This window comes from Stylophora pistillata, chromosome 8 (assembly GCF_964205215.1).
Source record: "Stylophora pistillata chromosome 8, jaStyPist1.2, whole genome shotgun sequence".
NCBI lineage: Eukaryota > Metazoa > Cnidaria > Anthozoa > Scleractinia > Pocilloporidae > Stylophora > Stylophora pistillata.
This window is the reverse complement of record NC_142526.1, coordinates 9,018,725-9,037,932: the sequence shown is the minus strand read 5'-3', so window position 1 is coordinate 9,037,932 and position 19,208 is coordinate 9,018,725. Positions and strand designations below refer to the sequence as shown.

Sequence of the window (19,208 nt, the reverse complement as noted above, 5' to 3'; positions counted from 1 at the left end):
AAAGGCTGATTTGTTACGGGCAAAAAACACAGGGGCGGATACTCCACAAAAGGAAGCCTGAACCCACGCCGAATAACGTCTAAAACAAACTCTGGAGAATCTAAACGGATAGATACATACATAGACGGCGTTTTATTAAAATCATCCTGCATTCTTACAACCAAATTGCGTGAATTTATAACAAATTGCGGAAAAAATCGTATAAAGCGCAAACACTTATCTATCAATTTTTCCTAAGTACAAAAAGTGTAAAAATCCATACATCATTTAATTATACATTAGTTCGTTGCTGCACTTATAATAAATGAGTCAGTCTGTGGCTAAAGCTGCGGCGATCGAAATTAAATCGGTGGAGCGTCAAGATTCGAATGGGGATATTTTAGATGAGAACCAGCAATAAAGGCTGGTTTTCATTAGCGACGGAGTCGGAGTCGGAGTCGTAAGAGCGCTTATGACCCACTGAAAATCGTACAACGGAGTCGTAAGCCACCCGATTCGCCCTTAATCTACCGCTTATAAGCGAATCTAATTATACCAAATTACCGCATACATGCTGATAAAGTAGGACCTATTTACCTACTGAGAACAAAACAAAGGAAAACAAAACAAAGGAAATGATTTCAGAATGTCTTCGGTATCGCAGTCGCACTTGACATGTGGCAAGGTTCAAGCGAAAGAGGAAAATTCATCGCTTTTACATCTGGTAAAAAGAGATCATGGATAAAATTCCACGCGTGAAGATTACTGAAGAACAGAAAAACATTCTGAAATCATTTCCTTTGTTTTATTTTCCTTTGTTTTGTTTTGTTTTGGCCTTTGTTTTGTTCTCGGTAATCTAATCTCAGTAGGTAAATAGGTCCTACTTTATCAGCATGTATGCGGTAATTTGGTATAATTAGGTTCGCTTATAAGCGGTAGATTAAAGGCGAATCGGGTGCGTAAGCGGAGTCATAAGCTCGACGGAATCGGAGTCGGAAGAATCAGAACGTTTCCATTTTCTTCCGATTCCGCTTATGACTCCGTCGCTTACGATCTAGTGAAAACTGCATTGTCAGAGTCGGAAGCGGATGCGGAAGAATAAACCAATCACAATGCTTTATTTCAGGCCCGCTAAAGTACAAAATTGGCGCCAAAGACAACATGGCGGAGGAAGAGCAAGTTTGGCTCCTATTTATCATTATTTTGCGCAGGCAGAGACAATACAGGAATAATATCGTTCGAAAAAGAAAGAAATTTTGGTTCGTGATATCTATCGACGTCGAGCAGCTTAGGAAGAGTATGCTAACCTCGTCAGCGAACTAAAACTTGGTGATTGTGAATTGTACTTACGGTAGGTTTCGAGTATTTTAACTTTTAATTTCGTAATTTTACAGTCAAGCTCACGCGTTTAAATTTGTTATGGCTATTTGTGCATTTTGGAAAGATGGAATCGAGCATTGTGATTGGTTTATTCTTCCGCTTCCGCTTCCGACTCTGACAATGCAGTTTTCACTAGATCGTAAGCGACGGAGTCATAGGCCGAATCGGTGTTCTGCTTCCGACTCCGTCGGTTTGATTTTCACTAAATCGTATCGCTCCACGCTTCTGATTACGACTCCGACTACGACTCCGTCGCAAGTGAAAACCAGCCTTCAGAGATGAAATGAAACGGGTGAAAACAACAATAAACTAAAAGATCGTGTACTTACATATCTAGCCCACGCAGTAAACCTCTAAACTGAATCGCTAGACTTATAACGACGATAAACTGCCTTGTAGTACTGTGCAAGCGAAAAAACAATCGTCCTCAGAGCGATTACAAATTTGAACTAGCCTGAGAGCCTTTGCGCGGCGAAAAGAACAGAGACCATAACACAGTCAGTCTCTTCGTTTTGGTAGATTGCAGTTGATATATCCGTTTCTTTCTGAGGTTGTTTGCTGGCTTGTTGGTGGCTGGAATTAGGTCGTAGATCTCGCTAAACAGGTTGTTAGTTGTCGACTGAAAGAGTTGCAGAGTCAGTTTTTCTTGATGATCTCGTAGGTTGTCTATTTCGGCACGCTGAAGGGTATTTTCGTATAATATCCTCGGGAAAATGCACGAGAGAGCCCTCCTCTGGACTCTCTCTAGTTCAACTTGTAGATACCTAGGTAATGCGTAATGCAACTCTGGGAATGCGTAGTCTCTCGCAGATCTAATACATGCACAGTAATAAGCTACAAGATCTTTGGATGGAATATGTACCCGTTTGAGCTGATTATAATTAAGAAAATAAGCTTCGGAAAATTAAATACCTGGGAAAGCCGATATCTTGGCTCTAAGCAGCAATGATTTTGACCAGCACAAAAGTTCAATGCTCTCTGGCGAATATAGCGAATGTAGATTTTACTTGACTCGTGGCTAGTCGACTAGATTTCTCTGGAAGCGCGTGGGAGACCGGACTGGTTGACTCAGCAAGCAGTTCTTCCCGGGGCGAATGAGATTAAAAGTGGGAACGAGGTTCTCCTTGCGACAAGTCCGACGCCAGCTTTGCCAGGTGCGAGTATAAAATGGGGCCGTATACTCGGCTTGTTTGTACCTTCACGAAAGGCCCCTGGAATTAAAATAATTAGGAGAAGGAAAATGGAAAGTCACAAAGGAAATGGACTATGTAACCAGCGGTCTCTTAAGTAAACCACAGTCTTTCCAACGAGTCCATGACAATTTTTCTTATTGTTATTATTTCTGATACCAAATTTGGAATTTGTCTCGTTTTGAAAAAGACACGAAATTTGATGACATTTACGATCAGACCTCGTCACTTCAATATTCCAGAATCGACCGAAGATTCCGATCGAGTCTTCTCTTCGAGCAGTTTCTTCAAAAATGCTAAATAAAAATGTCGGTCAAGAATACCCAATGTTTTCTGATAATGGTCGTGCTGTTGTAATCAGCCGCTCCGGAGCTCATTATAAAAGGGATACGTCGCTTGTCTACTGTTTAGAAGTGCTTGTAAGTGATGAAGTCACCGGATTTCCATTTCGATTGTCACAACGAGCTAGGAGATTGTATTTGAAAAAACAAACAGATTCGGTTCGTAAGCATCACCCAAGGATCCCTCATCGCCGTCGCCGAGAAAAGCAAGTCGGGGCTCAGTAACAACCCTTGCTACTTTGAGAATGCTGGAAATGTCTCGGTGAGTAATGGTTTGTACATGGACTGCCCGTATTGTCTGACTTTTATTTAAATGGATAGCTTTTAATTAAGGAATAGTTTATCAGCGAGATTATATACATCAGCATACACCCCCTCATCTACTAAAATCAGCAGCAATTCAGTCGAAAGGTGTTTTTTTAATGATTGCTTTGGTTTTAATTTCGAAGACTACGGGATTTTGTTCCAGATTTTAGCTCCAAGCCTTGAGAAGGATTGGTTCCTGCTGTTTTGTCCGTGAATGAATTACATGAGATTTACCGACAGCCGCAGCTCTGGTGTTAAGCTACCAGGTAACCTAGGTGAATAGGTTCTTCAGTGGAGTTAAGTAATATATCATACTTTCTTATGGTTTACTGGCTGATAAATTACGCGGGATGTTAGGCGAACACGAGAAAAGTTTGTAAACCACAAGGCTATTCCTCATGGTTTATAAACTTTGCAAACATCACAAACAAAACTTTCACAAACATTGCAAACAAATGCGAAAAATTGGAAGAGAACAACATCAAGCTGTCTGCACTCATTGAAACACTGTCCAGCTATTTTGTCTACTCACAGTACACCCTTTACCTCAACCAAACTTTGCTTCTATTGACTCAGCTTGAATTTAATCTTGGAGTCCTCGTGAAAATTTGCAGAAAGTTTAAAATGCTTAAACTTGGCAAAAACTCTCAATAAAAGCTAAAATCTCAGATAGCAAACAGAACTGCCACAAATCTTGAGTGCACAACCACTTTGCAAGTGGATACCGAGAAGTAAACCTTAAAATACTTGATAATAACTCGGAGCAATTGGTATCTCTTGAACGCAAGACATATGTTAAATACCTAGGTGTTCTAATTGACGGTAATCTCTCCTGGGAGCACCATATTAACTACATTTCCACGAAAATAAGCAAAGGTATCGGTATTGTTGCTAGACTAAGACACTTGGTACCGCTCACTACTCTTATAAACATTTACCGCTCGCTCATTGAACCGCATATTTCCTATTCTTCATTTGCAACCACGTGACAAAAATACGTTACGTCATCGAAGTCGGCCATGTTGGACGATATGCAAATCATAAATTTACAAGCGAACATGGCGTCTTCAAGTGATACATTGGTTTTTTCGGAATATTTTTATACTTTAGATGGTCCTACTAGGGAAAGGTACAAGCAAAAAGCTAACTTAGTGGGTTTTGACCCTTTTGATTTAAGAAAAAGTGATTTGAGCGAAGATTTAGGGCTAATTCCTGGCGTCGAATACCCTGATATAGTGAACTATTTGATCCTTCAAACATCGTGGGCAACCAATTCTGAGATGAAGGCTTACAAGTCTTTGGATGCCTTTAATTTCTTCATTTCTGGATGGGTGAATACACTGATGATGAAGGAAGTTACTGAAACTACAGTTGTCGTATTAACAAGGGTAAGTTAAGGTTTGACTAAGTTATTCTATAGCTTCGGTTGTACAACAACAAATTACTGGTAGTTTATTATTGTAGGTACGTATGTTAAAAATACTGCTTCTAATTATTTTCAGGTAAATCACTCTCAAAGAGCGAGTGAAAAGCCATTAAAAGCCTGGATATTGGCAGAATACTCAGGAAAGGTTATTACAGCACATTGTGACTGTATGTCTGGAAAAAGTGAGTGCTGTTCTCACGTTGCTGCTATATTGTTTGCTTCAGAAGCTGCGTGTCGAATGCATTCATCAACAACCTGCACCCAAACCAAAAGTCAATGGCTGATGCCAGGTTATGTTAAAGAAATACCTTATGCAGCTATAGAGGAAATCGATTTCACCTCAGCAAAGAAAAAACACTCACAACTCCTTGAAGACAAAAAAGTACCAACAGCTCTACGAAACAGTGACGAAGTAGTTCAAAGACCACTAACCATAACGAGTTATGAAGAACAGTTGAACTTTTTTCAAAAGATTTCATTGTCCGACAGCAAGCCTGCCATCTTATCTCTAGTATCCCCATACAATACCAAGTATATCCCTAAAGAAGCAGCTTTACCCCAACCATTGACCCACCTCTATGATGCAAATGCTACAGAACTAAACTATGATGAACTTCTTAGTAAGTGCATAGACATAAGCTTACAGATTTCAATAACAGATGAAGAAATAAAGGCTATTGAGGAGGGTACTAGAGAGCAGGCATCAACTAATGTATGGTACAAGCAGAGGGCAGGAAGGATAACAGCCTCAAACTTTAAATCTGCATGCCACACAAACATCAGCAGGCCCTCCCCAAGCCTTATTAAGAGAATTTGCTACCCAGAGTCTACTAAGTTTAGTAGTGCAGCAACAGCATGGGGCTGTAAAAATGAGACCAATGCCCGTAAGGCCTATTTAGAAAAAACGAACAGATGCCATGATGACTTTAGTATTTGTGATAGTGGACTGCAAATAAATAAGCAGTGGCCTCATATTGGAGCATCACCAGATGGATTGGTCAATTGCAAATGCTGTGGGGCAGGTGTTTGTGAAATTAAATGTCCGTACAGTGCTAAAGATCTCAGCCCAACTGATCCACATGTAATAAGTGACAAAAACTATTGTCTGCAGAATGACAGTGATAGCATCTATCTTAATAGAACACATGCATATTACTACCAAGTACAATGCCAAATGTTCATTTGCAATGTGGAATATTGTGATTTCATCGTATGGACACCACATGGACTTTATGTTGAAAGGATAATGCCAGATGTGGAGTTTTGGAGTGCTTCTGTTGCCAAGGTAACAGAATTCTTTAAAATAGGTATTCTACCTGAGATTGTTGGAAAGCTTTATACCCGTCCCTCACTACCCTCAACACTCGTAGCACCTAGTCCTGATGATGATAGCGCAGAGTGGTGCATCTGCCAGCGATATATTGAAGACAGCACTCTAGTTGGATGCGATAATGATGATTGTAAAGTTAAATGGTTTCACCTTCAGTGTCTAAGACTAAAGAATCCCCCAAAAGGTAGATGGCTGTGTATGGACTGTCAAAAATTGGACTAGATGCAATAGTCATATATTTTTCGTACCAAATTAAGGCAGAGAATTACAAGTACAAAACAGTGTTTACTATGTTCATGATATCACTAGTAATAGAAAGAAGTCATTCAATCCATACCCATTTACGTCAATTGGAATATTGAGTACTGCACTGTATGTTCTGCCACATATAATAATAGAAAATTGACAGGGTGCTCACACCTAAGTACTAAATTGTGTTTACTAAATGGTGTTTAGTGATTTGCAAAGTTATAACCAATTTGTTTACATTGTTAAATCATGAAATAAACTGTTTATTTCACTGCTATATTGTTGTTAAAATATTGCTTTCTATTTACTGATATTTTTGAAAGGACTAGACCAACTATGTATTAAATACTTTGACTACTCAAAAGGCACAATTGAATCTGACAAGTTAGTCAGGGCACAACATAATTTTGCAATTCTATCAATGGATGCTTGCTTGCCACTTTTTGCTTTCAACAAGGTAATTGGCAGAATACTTTGTAAAATTGTATATTTACGCCGGGCAAGTCCGATCACTCTTTCCACATGTATCCGGACATTTGCTATTTTCCTGGTAGTTTCCACTTCAATGGCTGACAACTGTTTCTTTCCTCTGGTAAATGCTGGTATATGCAGTTTGGCTTGCTGTAAGGCAACACTATCTGCGATATCAAAACCTCTGTCTGCAAGCACAATGTCACCAGGAAGTAATTTCCTCAAGATTCCACAATTTTCTGTCAGGTATTTATCACTTACTCGACCACCCCATGCTTTAGATATAAATGATATAGAGCCTTGGGGAGTAATACCTATTAAAAATTTTACAGTGTTGTGGTGTTTATAATTTGACCATGTCATTGCTCGAGCAATCAAGCTAGATGGTCTTTCAATAAACACCTCAAAACAATCAATAATCACTGACACCTTGTTCCCGAAGTTTTTTTGAAAGACTGATGGCATTGTGGCTCTAAGTTGATCTCTGTCAGGCCAATGTATAAGAAAACCAAGACGGTCAGACAACACTTCACTCCAACGATCAAAAATGCGCCCTGCAGTGGAAGAGGCTATCTGAAATCTATAAGCCAGATCTTGTAGTGGGACATTAAGCCTTACTCTTATAAGAACAAGCAACAGCTCTTGAAATGGTGTCAATGCATTAGTACTCGTTGACTTGATATATGGTAGAACTAAATGATATACTTGAATTAACATAAAAAAGTTTGGAAGACCAGTGTAAAATTGGGTTTTCTCGTTGTTATTTTGAAATGTTTCCATGTTAAGCTGAGCATCAAGGAGCTTTTGCTTGAGCTCAGAAAGCTCACACTGTAGGTTGCGAGTGTACTCGTCTTTATTGTGTAGGTCAATAATTGTCTCTGTGGTCTGCACAGATGCTTCTAGTGTAGCAACATGAAACTGACATCCCTTGTCTAAATCAGAGTCTTGACTAACATACTCTGTAATATTAAATAAGAAATGTTAGAATAAGAATTCATATACAGAAAATATTGACATCCAGTTATATACCCACTCCAACAAGCTATAGAAAAATGGTTTTTAAGAACAAATTCTACTGGAAATATTAATAGTGAACCATATTAATAACATATGACTTTAAATATAAATACCTTGGAGTGGAATATCATGAAAGTAGTTGTCAAAGTCGTGAGAGCTCGCTGAACTTGTGTCAGTTGACTCAGTTGTCACCTCAGACTTCTTCTTAGCCCGCTTGTTCTTGACCGGTTGGATCGATATTTTTGCCCTTTTCTCAGCTCTTGATCCTCGGGATGCGGCAGCAGCAGGGTCCTTTATGTTTGAATGTCCCATATTTACTGTAGGAGCCCAATCCACATTATTTTTATCGTAAAGATCCGATGGCTTTCCTAAACAAACACATGTGATTTGATGTTTACAGTGTTTCGCGCGAAATATTTTACCCGAGTTTTTTGTTACTTTAATAGCTAAACAAAGCCCAGAACTTCTACAGGAATATCTGACTTACCTGAAACAAAATGTGCGCTACAAACTCGGGTTGTTTCGGCTTTTTTCTCGGTCAGATCTTTGTCAGATCGGTGAATATTCTTGAACCATCGTTTCCTTCTTTCAGTGCTTAATCGTTCTGTTTCTTCACCATTATGACTTATAATTTTCGGAATTCGAAAAAAACTGTATTTTCCTTTGTCGCGAACATTGTTGTGGCCACAACCAACTACAGCACATAGAGTTGGCATGGCAAACTTAGATAACTTACATATTCACTACTGTGACCGTGCCCTAAAACACGCTTACATATCGTCCAACATGGCCGACTTCCGGTTTTCTTAATTATGCGTGACGTAACGTGCAAATGAAGAATGGTCTCGTTGCTTGGGGCCAAGCCGCGAATACTCATCTAAAGAAAATCGTTATTTTACAAAAGCGGGTTCTTCGTCTAATGTACTTTTCCGATTATACATCTCACACTGCTCCTCTTTTTAGTCGTTCGGGAATTCTACCGATAAAAATGCTTTACTTCAAATTGGTTGCCTCTCTGTTACATGACATCAAAAATCGCTGTGCTCCTCCCAATATTTCTGAACTTTTTACTCACTCTGAACAGGTTCATTCCTACTCTACTCGTTTCTAAGACCAGGTTTACACTAGAGGAAATTGTTCCGGATTCGTGATGAATCCGAAACGTTTTAGTACCGGATTGATTTTTCCGTTTACACGAAAGTGGACGAATCCGAAATAAAAACTCACCAGTTTGGTCGTGTCTCCGGAGATTTTGAATCCGGAATTTAAAGCGGGAACTTTGAATCCGATAGCTTTTGAATGCGGAAAGTTTTGTCGTGTAACCACTTTTTTTCTCGAATCCGGATATCATTTCCACCAGCAATCTTTTAAGTTTGCGGTGAAACCAAAATTGAGGATCTGGTGCTAACATTGCTGGCGGTCTTCGGTTGCCTAATCTTGTTGCAGGTTCAGACGATAAATTTTATCATGTGTACCGCAGTATTTCTGAGGAAACGCAGTTTATTATTGCAAGGAAGTTTAACGTCAGCCACACCTAATCGCCGACGACGTAGATGGTTTGGCATCTGTCTGACTCAAATTTGCCTCAGTGGCATCTGGATCTACTAAAGCCTTTTTTGGGGGAGGCATTTTCACTTTGTCGATCGAACAACGAAACAACACTGGGCTTGGTAACCATTTTATTTCGAACGTTCCCGGAGTTGTCGTTGTGTGTAAACGGTCAGGAATCCGAATATTCTTTCATTGTAAACGCCTACGAATCCGAATACTCCAATATTGATGAATCCGGAAACATTTACGAATCCGGTAAACTCTCCTCTAGTGTAAACGTAGTCTGAGTAGCTGGAAGCTTTTATATAAAACAGGCGAGAACAAATCATCAGTTGTTTTCCTTTTCTAGAGTTGGTGCGAAAATATGGAATGGCATCCCCCCTGAAATTCGTAAGCTAAGGAAAGCACCTTTTAAACGTGAGCTAACTCACTTGCTTTTGAAAATTCTTGAAATTGAGATGAATGTTGACTTGCGTTACCTTGACCTTTCTAGCTTATATTTGTATTTCAACTGATTAGCTTTCTCTTTGTCCTGTTAAAATCTCCCTTGTGTGACTGGCCCAATTAAAATCGTTAACATGATTATCACTACTATTATTTATTATTTATTTTTATTTGCTCATTTATTTATTTATTTCATTGTTGCGTGTGTGCGTGCGTGTGTGTGTGTTGTGTGTGTGTGTGTGTGTGTGTGTGTGTGTGTGTGTGTGTGCGCGCGTATGTGTGAGAGCCTATACAGTGTCTGTTTAGGTAGCCCGCCTAGAATAGCTTTGTTAACTGCGGGCTACAAAAGCCTTTATTTCTTTAATTTTAAAAAAATAAAGTCAATGTTGTTGTTGTCGTTGTTTTTGTCCTCACCAGGAAATAAATCAGTAAATATCTAGATGAAAATCCAGTTAGTTTGTCACTACAGTTTTCTTAAGATAAAAGCATTCCAACTTATCCTTCTTGACGGGCAGTTTGGGGAATTCTAGTCAAGAATTTCTGAATTTCTTTCACTTTATAAACCGTACAGCAAAAAGTAAAGGCTTAAAACACGGAGTTTATGGCGTCAAAAGAGTTTTCTTTGTTTCCTCCAAACCAAAGGCTTTTGACAAATTAAAATCTGAGAACTCGCCCCTTGTGTGGCCATTGATAGGAATGGAAGATGTTTCCGTTTTCTATGGGTATACTGGCAAATATTCAATATTCTTCTGACCAATGAGAGCATGCATTGTGGCTAATTTATGTCATAAAACATGTTAACCCTAATTACAATCTTCTTGGAATTTTAAAGCTTGAAAATTTTTGCAGACTTAAAATATCGTTATACACACATCAAATTAACGCTCTCTTTCTAGCGAGTGCCCCCTCTAATTAGCAGCCCCATCAAATTTGATTTGTTAATAATTGCGCATGCCTTTAATGTGTAAGCACCCACAAGCGCCCCTATTCCGATTCAGTGTAAACCCGGCTTGAGTACATCTCCTACCATTATTACGCAAATTGTCAGAGTATATTTATTGCCTTTATATTTTCGGTTACTGTTCCTTTCTTGAAAAAAAAGCAACAACAGCAAGAAATTGTACAGCCACATGAGCGCACACACAAAAAACCTGCAATGAAAACTTTCCCTATAATTTTTTCAAGTCAAAACAAGAAACTCCCAATTCCTTGAATAACATGACTCTTTCTCTCATTTCAGTTATCCTTTAAGTTTTTTAAACAAAGCAACATGAGGGCAGCAGTAGTGGATGGCTTTTTCTGGACTGACTCACTTCAACCTGTCTGGCTCTGCATGCATCAGCGCTTACTATGGTTTTCTATGGGATTGTGCAAGCTGGGCTGGATTAGTCATTGATAAAGTGGATTACTTTCAAGAAAAAGTATAGAAAAGTTAAACAAGCACTATAACTCAGTGGGGCGGGCCCATCTGTTGAAGTGAATATCTCAATTTTGTTTCCTTTTCTGTTTGCTGGAAATAAATTCTATTCTTTCCAAGCTAGAGTTTGGTAGTAGCGGGGTTCCCACGCATGCAAAGCACGCGTGGGGTAGAGCCCCATACCCATGGAATATGGTCAACCTCTTTTCGTTTGGTTGTCACGCGGTTGACCGAGCGTACGTACGTACGTACCTTCAGATTGCACGGGTAGGGTAGGGGAGACTATCAAAACGAAGGGAGGGGTGTCTCAGGCGAGTCTTGGAAAATGCACGTCTTTTATATGTTATCATTAATATTACGAACTTGGGAGCTCCGCTTTTAGGCTTGGCTAAATCTATATATAAGTGGTTATAAAGGAGTTGTGTAGCGAGGGATAACAGATGGCTTTCCTACTGTAAAGATTGAAAATTTGAAGATTTATCTAACTATGATCAACTGAAGATGCTGAAGAGGGGCCCAGTCCTCATTGTGCCCTCATCAGTGCAAAGGAAGTCATACTTGTAGATAGACAAATCAAATTTAAAACCCCCTCTAGATGAGGAATGTGTTTTGAAGAAAAATTGCAAGAACAATAGGGGCAGTGATGTTGATGAGGTTCCTTTACCTGTCCAGGTTTCTTTGTCCAATCACATTGTTAGTATATAATTGTGTTCTGCCGATCAAATTTAAATATCAACTTGAAAAAGAATACTGGAATTCTGGCTGATACTGTGCTGTCTGTGAAGCTATCTTGATTAGCCAACCAGTCCCATATGTCCAGGGAGGACGACAAGACTGTTCTGGTGAGATTTTCATTCGTAAATAAGTACTTTTTCTTTCATATGTACTAGTTAGTATGGAATACTTCATATTGATGAACGTCTTATGACTCATTTTAATTTTCTTAGTTCACTATTCAGCCTTTAGGTGAGAGTATAAACTTAAGAGGAAAAATGTAACAGAATGAAGAATGTAACAACAAATGGTTCAAACCATGATAAATTCACTTACTAAATTCACAAATATCAATGAGTGGTTTTCAATACTAAGGCCTAATTAATCCAAGAGGGGCATTTAGCAAAAGAAAACAATGATGCTTCTATGAACATCAGTTTTGATTTCCTTTGAACTAATTTTATATATGGCTGGATGTACTAGGTGTAACTGAGAAGACTAAACAATCACTAACCCTCAGTATTGCTCTGGCTCACAGAAAAAATAAAAAATGGTATTTCACAATTAATGACTGATGTCTGTGGGATGTTCAGACGCAATTGTGTAAATTGCGCAAACTTAATTTTCTGGGTAGTTAACTTTTCAAAGTTTAATGATTTTTATTTTTAATCCAGACCAAAAAAATTACTTTATTGTTATAAAGGTATGTTGATGAAATTTTTTCTTCCTTTTTTCTTTCCAAGCGATAACAGCAATGACATCTCAGTAAATATTCCTTTTTACATTTAGTGTACAGACTTTTGTATTTATAGAAGTGTGTTGAGAAAAAAGGAAAGGAAACTAGACGCTCGAGGAGCGTTCACTCGGGCTTCGTTTATAGCCATGACATTCACCCAAAACACGAGTACAATTATAACATACATAATTTGCATGACGAGATCTGAATTGTTGTACTTTTATTGACACTGTAACATCATTATGTTCATGTGCATTAGTCATGTTGACAACTTTTTCTAGTAGATCACAGTGTTCATCATGTCTTCTACTAAGCACATACAACTCCATGCGAAGTGCAAACCAACACTCACGATGGCTTGTACAGTAATAATTGTGATTATGTACGAAACACCAAATCTTACTTTACAAGTATTGAACCCAATAAAAACCAATAACAGAAACAGGGGATACACTTACTTTAGAGCAACTGGGTATACTAGTCATGGAGAAAGAACAAGTAAGATCTCTAGCAAAGACCATTGGAGAGGACATAAAAACAGGAGCCGGAATTTATGTAGGTTAAACAGGAGGCATAAGTTGCAGCTTTGCATGAGCGTGCTGCTAATCTGGAAAGAGAAATGGGCGCCACTTGTAATGAGAATAAGATGCCACTGGAGGAACGAATTGCACGACTGGAGGCCTCTCAAGGCAGGATACCCCTTCCACGGGGAAGGGCAACCAGATCAATCGAATGCAGAAATTGCCATAAGCTGGGCTACTGCATGAGAGAATGCCCGGAGACTACTTGCTTTGGATGTGGCCGTCGAGGGCATATGCAGGGCTCTATTAAGTGTCAGCGTGGGAACCGGGGAAACAGAGTTGGGAAGTGAGTGAGGGTCGACTCGCTTCCCAGCCACCCCCCTCTGACCCAGGCGAAAAACATTACGTAAACAAACCAACGTTGAGCAACTTTGCGAAGGGGAACAAGTCAATGCCTACGGCGTCTGTGGAAGTTCACCTTGTCGGCGAGGATATAGTTGCTCTGTGCGACACTGGCTCGGGTGGCATGGGCATGGGGGTGAGTTTGATCAATGAAGATGTGTGTAGTCGATGGCGTCGCAAAGTAGGAAAAAGGATTACACCAAACACTCGTAGACTTACAACTGTGGCTGGACAAACATTGGACATATTGGGAGAGATTGTTTTGGATTTCGTCCTTAATGGTGAATTAATACAGCAGGAGATGTTTGTAGTACGTGGGATGACCCAGCAAATGATTCTTGGATGGGACTTTTTGTTTAGTGCATAGAGCTGTCGTGGATATAAGAGCGGGTATTTTGCGTTTTAACGGCGGATCAGCTCCTTTGTTAAGCAGAGAGGAACTAGCCCCAGAACCGGGTATGGTGCGATTATGTGACCAAACACAAATACCATCCAGATCAGAGAAACTTGTTGTGGGGCAGACTGATGGTACAGTGGGATGGCAGTAAAATGTCTTAGTGGACCCTCAAAATGTGTTTGCTAATGAAGATGGATTGGCAGTTGCAAGAACCGTATCAGCAGTAGAAAAGGGGTGTTGTACAGTGCAAATTGTTAATGTGGCCAACACTGACTTGACAATTGAAGCTAGGGTACCATTGGGGGTTGGATACCCCGTGAGACCAGATTTACAGATGGAGTGTGCAGCGATATTTATGTTTGAACTTGAGGAGTTGATATCACCGGAAGTGGTCGGCGAGGTTACGGTGCTACCTGGTGAAGCAAGTAATCGGAAGTTGCCGGATATTGATTTGTCCGAATCAGAGTTAACAACGGAGCAGGTGGATCAAGTTCAAGAATTACTCTTGGAGTTTAGTAATGTATTTAGTGAGGATCGTAGGGATTATGGCAGAACCATTATGGCCGTTGCAGTTTTAGGGATGGGGTAGTTTACCGGAGATGGAAGCCTACAAACAAAGTTGAATGGCAGTGGCAAGTAGTCCTTCCAAAGACGATGCGTGAAAATGCCATTTATTCGTTACATGATGAGTCTGGTCACTTTTGTCAGACGAAAACTCTGAACAGGGTGAAAGATCGGTATTTCTGACCAGGAATGTCCACAGACGTGCAAGATTGGTGCACGAAATGTGTGAAGTGTCAACGGAAACGCGATGCATTGCCGAATCTGAGAGCCCCACTTCAACCTTTTATCACCGCTAGACCACGTGAGCTCGTCAGAAACATCTAACGCAAAAGCGTCAATAACATGCCTGCCAATTTCTTCAGCACTCCGCTCGACCAGTTCGTGTCCAGTCCCCCGACAGTTCCTCTGTTACATATTTAACGAAACAGCAAAACTTATAGATTTAACCTTACTATTCTGTCAGTATCCTTAATCCAATTCGCTGTTGTTAGCGCCACCTTCGAAGTTGTGTTCACGAACATTCTTGATTTCTTCAGCAAGTGAGGTGTTCTTCTTAGCATCATATTTTGTTGTTAAATCGGCCGTCACAGTTTTGCCAGTATTTTCATAGTTTGAACTCACATATGGTTCATTTGTTATCTCGTGAGAACTAGTATGAACTTTATGAACTTTGCACATTTTGCTAGCTTTCAAGCTATGAAGTTCGTGGACCTGTTCATTTCGAAAACACTCGACATTATTTAGCGTGGGCCTGCCACGAACGGCGTGTGCGTTTGCATATGGGATGAGCGTATACGACAAGAATCTTTGCAACGCGGATTTCACAACACAGCATTCTGAAAATTATGTTGGTTACGAAGAGTGAGCACATGATAATAAAAAATTATTGAATGAGGCATTTGTGATATCCGGAATAATCAAGGTCGAGGTAAGTGTTATCAGCCGAAGCCGCTGGATGAGGCTGATAACACAAATCGAGACGGGTAACCCGAAAACACTGACCCCCAGTTCATGGACCCCCTTCGCACCTGGTCCACGGACCCCTGTACGAACCGGTCTACGGACCCCCTATGAAAAGACAATAATACAATGACAACTCGACCTACCGTTGTTTTTTTGCTCGCGGTGGCAAAAGTTTTAATGTTAATATTCCAAATATTACCGTGGCAATGAAAGGAGGAAAAAAGCCGACTAAAAAGTTAAAAAAAAAGAAGGAAAATACCGATAACTTAGCTAACTTGTGTATATACATCTTTTTGCATTCGCTGCCACTAATTGCCTTCGCCATTTTTTTCGGCTCATTCCCCCGCGTGTTAATTGACTCGTCCTAGTCTTCCACAATACAATTCCTTCTCTTCTCTACGTTCTTTCTCTTGGTGCAACCATGGATGACTGGTGAGCTTTTGAATTCAATCAGCTTTGTTCTTTTGTTTTATTGTGACATCTACATCTACAACAGTTTACAAATATATGTTGATTTCTTTAGCAGCAATTTCGTCTATGAAATTATGTCAAGTGACGAGGTGAGTTGAATTTGTTATATTTCAAATGAACTTTTTTATTTCAGTTCAGTTTATCAGTTTTAGTTCATTATTTGTAAGCTTGTTAGTACTTTGTCCAACTCAATGCACCCGGTGGTGATGTCCACTTCAGTTCACCACTTAGTTGCCAAGCCTTTGAACAGGAGTCTGAAGGTGACCTGGCTTTTTGAAAGCTGCGCGGTATTTTCCCTGGTCTATCAATCATTGAATGAAAGTCGCCCTGCTGAAAAATTTGGCAACTAAACACATAACTGTCAAATATCGTGATCTCCAATCAGTCTAATGAACATGGACATCTTTCTTTGACGAAGGAGCACTATTTTGTGAAGCCTGGGTCGAGTCAATGGACACGCGGGGGGATTGAGCCGAACAATACTCTAAAGAACTGCTAGAATTAACGCAAAGCTTTTCGCTATTGCCAGCTGTCGATAAGCCCACGAGGGTTTATGGAAAGTCAGCTATGTTAATCGATAATATTTTTTCAAATAATTTATAAAACAGCTTTTTATGCGGCAACATAGTAACCGACACTACGGACCAGTTACCAAGGTCTGTATTGTGACAACACAACCTTATTCATTGAACCACTCGAAACAAAGGAAAAAAGTTCGCGACTACTCCAATTTCAATGCTAATAGGTTTCTTTATGAACTACAAGAAACAGAATGGGATATTCTTTCAAACATTGACGCAAACAAATCATTCACAACTTTTTACAAAAAAATAAACTCCTTGGTAAATAAGCATGCTCCGATGAAAACTCTCTCCAGGCGCAGGGAAAAAATATTATCAAAATCATGGATCACCAAAGGAATTCGAACTTCAATACGAATAAAAAATAATTTATTTTTTAATGCTGACTGGGAGAACTATAAATCATACCGAAACAAATTAACCAGCTTAACGCGTTTAAGCAAGAAGAACTATTATGAACGTTATATTTTGAAGAAAATATTAACAACTCCAAAGAAACGTGGAGAGGTATAAATGATACCATTTCAAGAAATACTAATAGTAACCAATCATAAATACACCGCCTTGTTAACGCCGACTCGGAAACGATATTCAACCCAAAGGAAATAAGTAATTCTCTTAACACTTTCTTCGCAACTGTTGGACATAAGTTGGGTTCGTATATTCCTTCTTCGTCGCTGGATCAGGATTTTAGTACTTTTCTTAGACCCGCCAATAGAAAGTTCCTTTTACTTTGACCCTTTTGTTCCTGCGCATGCAGAAGTTGTAGCTGAAGTCAGTCTACTACCAAATAACAAAGCCTAAGGACTCTATTCATGTCCGGTCAGTATTTTGAAATTGTCTAGCCATATTATCTCCCAACCTTTAGCTCAAAATTTTAATGTTTCAGTATCCTCAGGTTCTTTCCCAGCCAAACTTCAAACCGCCAAAGTAGTTCCAGTCTTTAAATCAGGAGATGCATCCAACCCTGGAAATTATCGACCAATCTCTTTGTTATCAATTTCTAACAGAATAATTGAAAAGCTGGTTTAAAGAAGACTTGTCACGTTTGTCAATAAACACAATATATTATCAAACAACAACAAACATATGAAACATATGTATGAACTGCGGTTATGAAACGTATATGTGCGTTTACTGCGAAGGATCGTGCACATATACAATATATTATATTCATCACAATATGGATTCCGCAGTAAGCATAGTACATGCACAACACGCTGTTCTAGAAATCCTAAATGACATTTTTACTAATTTTGATAACAATCAATTCACTTTTTGTTTATTCATTGATTTGAAAAAGGCGTTCGACACAGTTAATTATGAAATTCTTCTCTCAAAACTTGAAAGTTATGGCTTCGAAGGTCTCGTGAATGATTTGTTTTAAGTTGTACTTAAATTGGTCGTAAACAGTGCACGACCGTCAATGGTTATATATCTGATGCTCATCAAACCCTCTTTGCTTGGAGTACCCCAAGGCTCTGTACTGGGACCCTTGCTTTTTCTCTTGTATATAAATGATATATATAAGTCTTCAAATAAACTTCAGTTTTACTTGTTCGCCGATGATACTAGTTTAATTTATGCAAACGAGGATCACAAAAAAACTTGAGTCTGAGATTAACGAAGAACTTAACAAAGTTTCCTCGTGGCTAGCTGCCAATAAATTAACCTTGAACATCGAAAAAACCAATTATATTATCTTTTGCTCACACCAAAAGACTATTCCTTTTTATCCTGGTATTACAATGGTAAATAGTAATTCAAAAACCAGTCAACTGTTACAAATGAAAGACTACATTAGGTATCTTGGTGTACTCGTTGATTCAAATCTTTCATGGAAAATTCATGTAGATTACATTTGTCAGAAAATCAGTAAAACAATCGGAAGTATCGCCAAGCTCAGACATTTTGTTCCCCGTCATGTACTTCTCACTTTATACCGCTCTTTAATCTTACCCTTTATCAGCTATGGCATTTGTGCTTGGGGTCACACTGCTGAAGCGCATCTTCATAAACTACTAGTTCTTCAGAAGAGAGCCCTTAGGCTAATGTTCTTCGCTTATCCAAGAGCTCATGCAGTTCCGTTATTCTTACAAACTAAACAGTTGCCGATATCATTCTTGTGCTTTGAGAAAATGAGCCTTTTAATGTACGACGTCCACGATAGTCTCGTTCCTGATAACATTAAGAATATGTTCACGAAGCTGGCATTTGTCCACAGTTACCAGACTAGATCTGTTACCAATGAAAGTTATTATGCTGAACAAGTTAGAACTGAAAATATGAAGAGAGCCTTTGTTGGAAATCCCAGTACAGCAACACTAGTCACTCGCGTAGTTTTTTTTTCCTATCTTTATTCTAGTCGTCACACGTTTCGTATCGCGTCGATCTTAGCCTATTCTTTCACAAACCTACAATATCGTAAAGACCACCCTTGGTTTCGCGTTGCGAGGTTACATGGCTGACGTCACTTTTCCGACACCTTCTCTATTTCTGGCACCTCGATCTGGAACAGTATTCCACTTCCAATCAAAACACTTAAAAAAAAAAATCAATTTAGAAGCGCAATAAAGGAAAAACTCTTTGAAATTCTGAAAAAAAGAGGATGATTATATAAGAATTGCTGATATTAGAGTACAATTTCCAAAATTATAACTGTTTGTACTTCCAGTATACTACATTCTGCCCTCCTGTTTCATTCTGTCTACAAGCCACACGGCAAACTAGATTTCTTTTAGGATTGTTCGTCTATATA

General features: G+C 39.2%; 2 protein-coding genes across 2 annotated transcripts; one reads left to right on the top strand and one right to left on the bottom strand.

The window, feature by feature from the left end:
- Positions 1–4,159: 4,159 nt before the first annotated feature.
- LOC148724828 (uncharacterized) lies at positions 4,160–6,478 on the top strand. The gene is made up of 2 exons (XM_088731204.1): positions 4,160–4,584; positions 4,699–6,478. The coding sequence occupies exons 1-2, from the start codon at positions 4,216–4,218 to the stop codon at positions 6,172–6,174; spliced, it is 1,845 nt and encodes a 614-aa protein (XP_088587330.1). The 5' UTR covers positions 4,160–4,215; the 3' UTR covers positions 6,175–6,478.
- On the bottom strand, positions 6,171–8,500 carry LOC148724827 (uncharacterized). The gene is made up of 3 exons (XM_088731212.1): positions 8,177–8,500; positions 7,803–8,057; positions 6,171–7,631 (listed from the first exon to the last, which is right to left on the bottom strand). Exons 1-3 carry the CDS (start codon positions 8,403–8,405, stop codon positions 6,556–6,558), a joined length of 1,560 nt encoding a protein of 519 aa, XP_088587338.1. The 5' UTR covers positions 8,406–8,500; the 3' UTR covers positions 6,171–6,555.
- Between the last annotated feature and the right edge of the window lie 10,708 nt (positions 8,501–19,208).

What these genes read in the sequence shown, in the direction of transcription:
- LOC148724828 (XM_088731204.1), top strand. Translation starts at nt 4,216, where the DNA reads ATGTTGGACGATATGCAAATCATAAATTTACAAGCGAACATGGCGTCT. An exon ending in CAGTTGTCGTATTAACAAGG is followed by an intron (nt 4,585 to 4,698) that starts GTAAGTTAAGGT and finishes AATTATTTTCAG; the next exon opens with GTAAATCACTCTCAAAGAGC.
- LOC148724827 (XM_088731212.1), bottom strand. Translation starts at nt 8,405, where the DNA reads ATGCCAACTCTATGTGCTGTAGTTGGTTGTGGCCACAACAATGTTCGC. An exon ending in TAGCGCACATTTTGTTTCAG is followed by an intron (nt 8,058 to 8,176) that starts GTAAGTCAGATA and finishes GTGTTTGTTTAG; the next exon opens with GAAAGCCATCGGATCTTTAC. An exon ending in TCATGATATTCCACTCCAAG is followed by an intron (nt 7,632 to 7,802) that starts GTATTTATATTT and finishes TTAATATTACAG; the next exon opens with AGTATGTTAGTCAAGACTCT.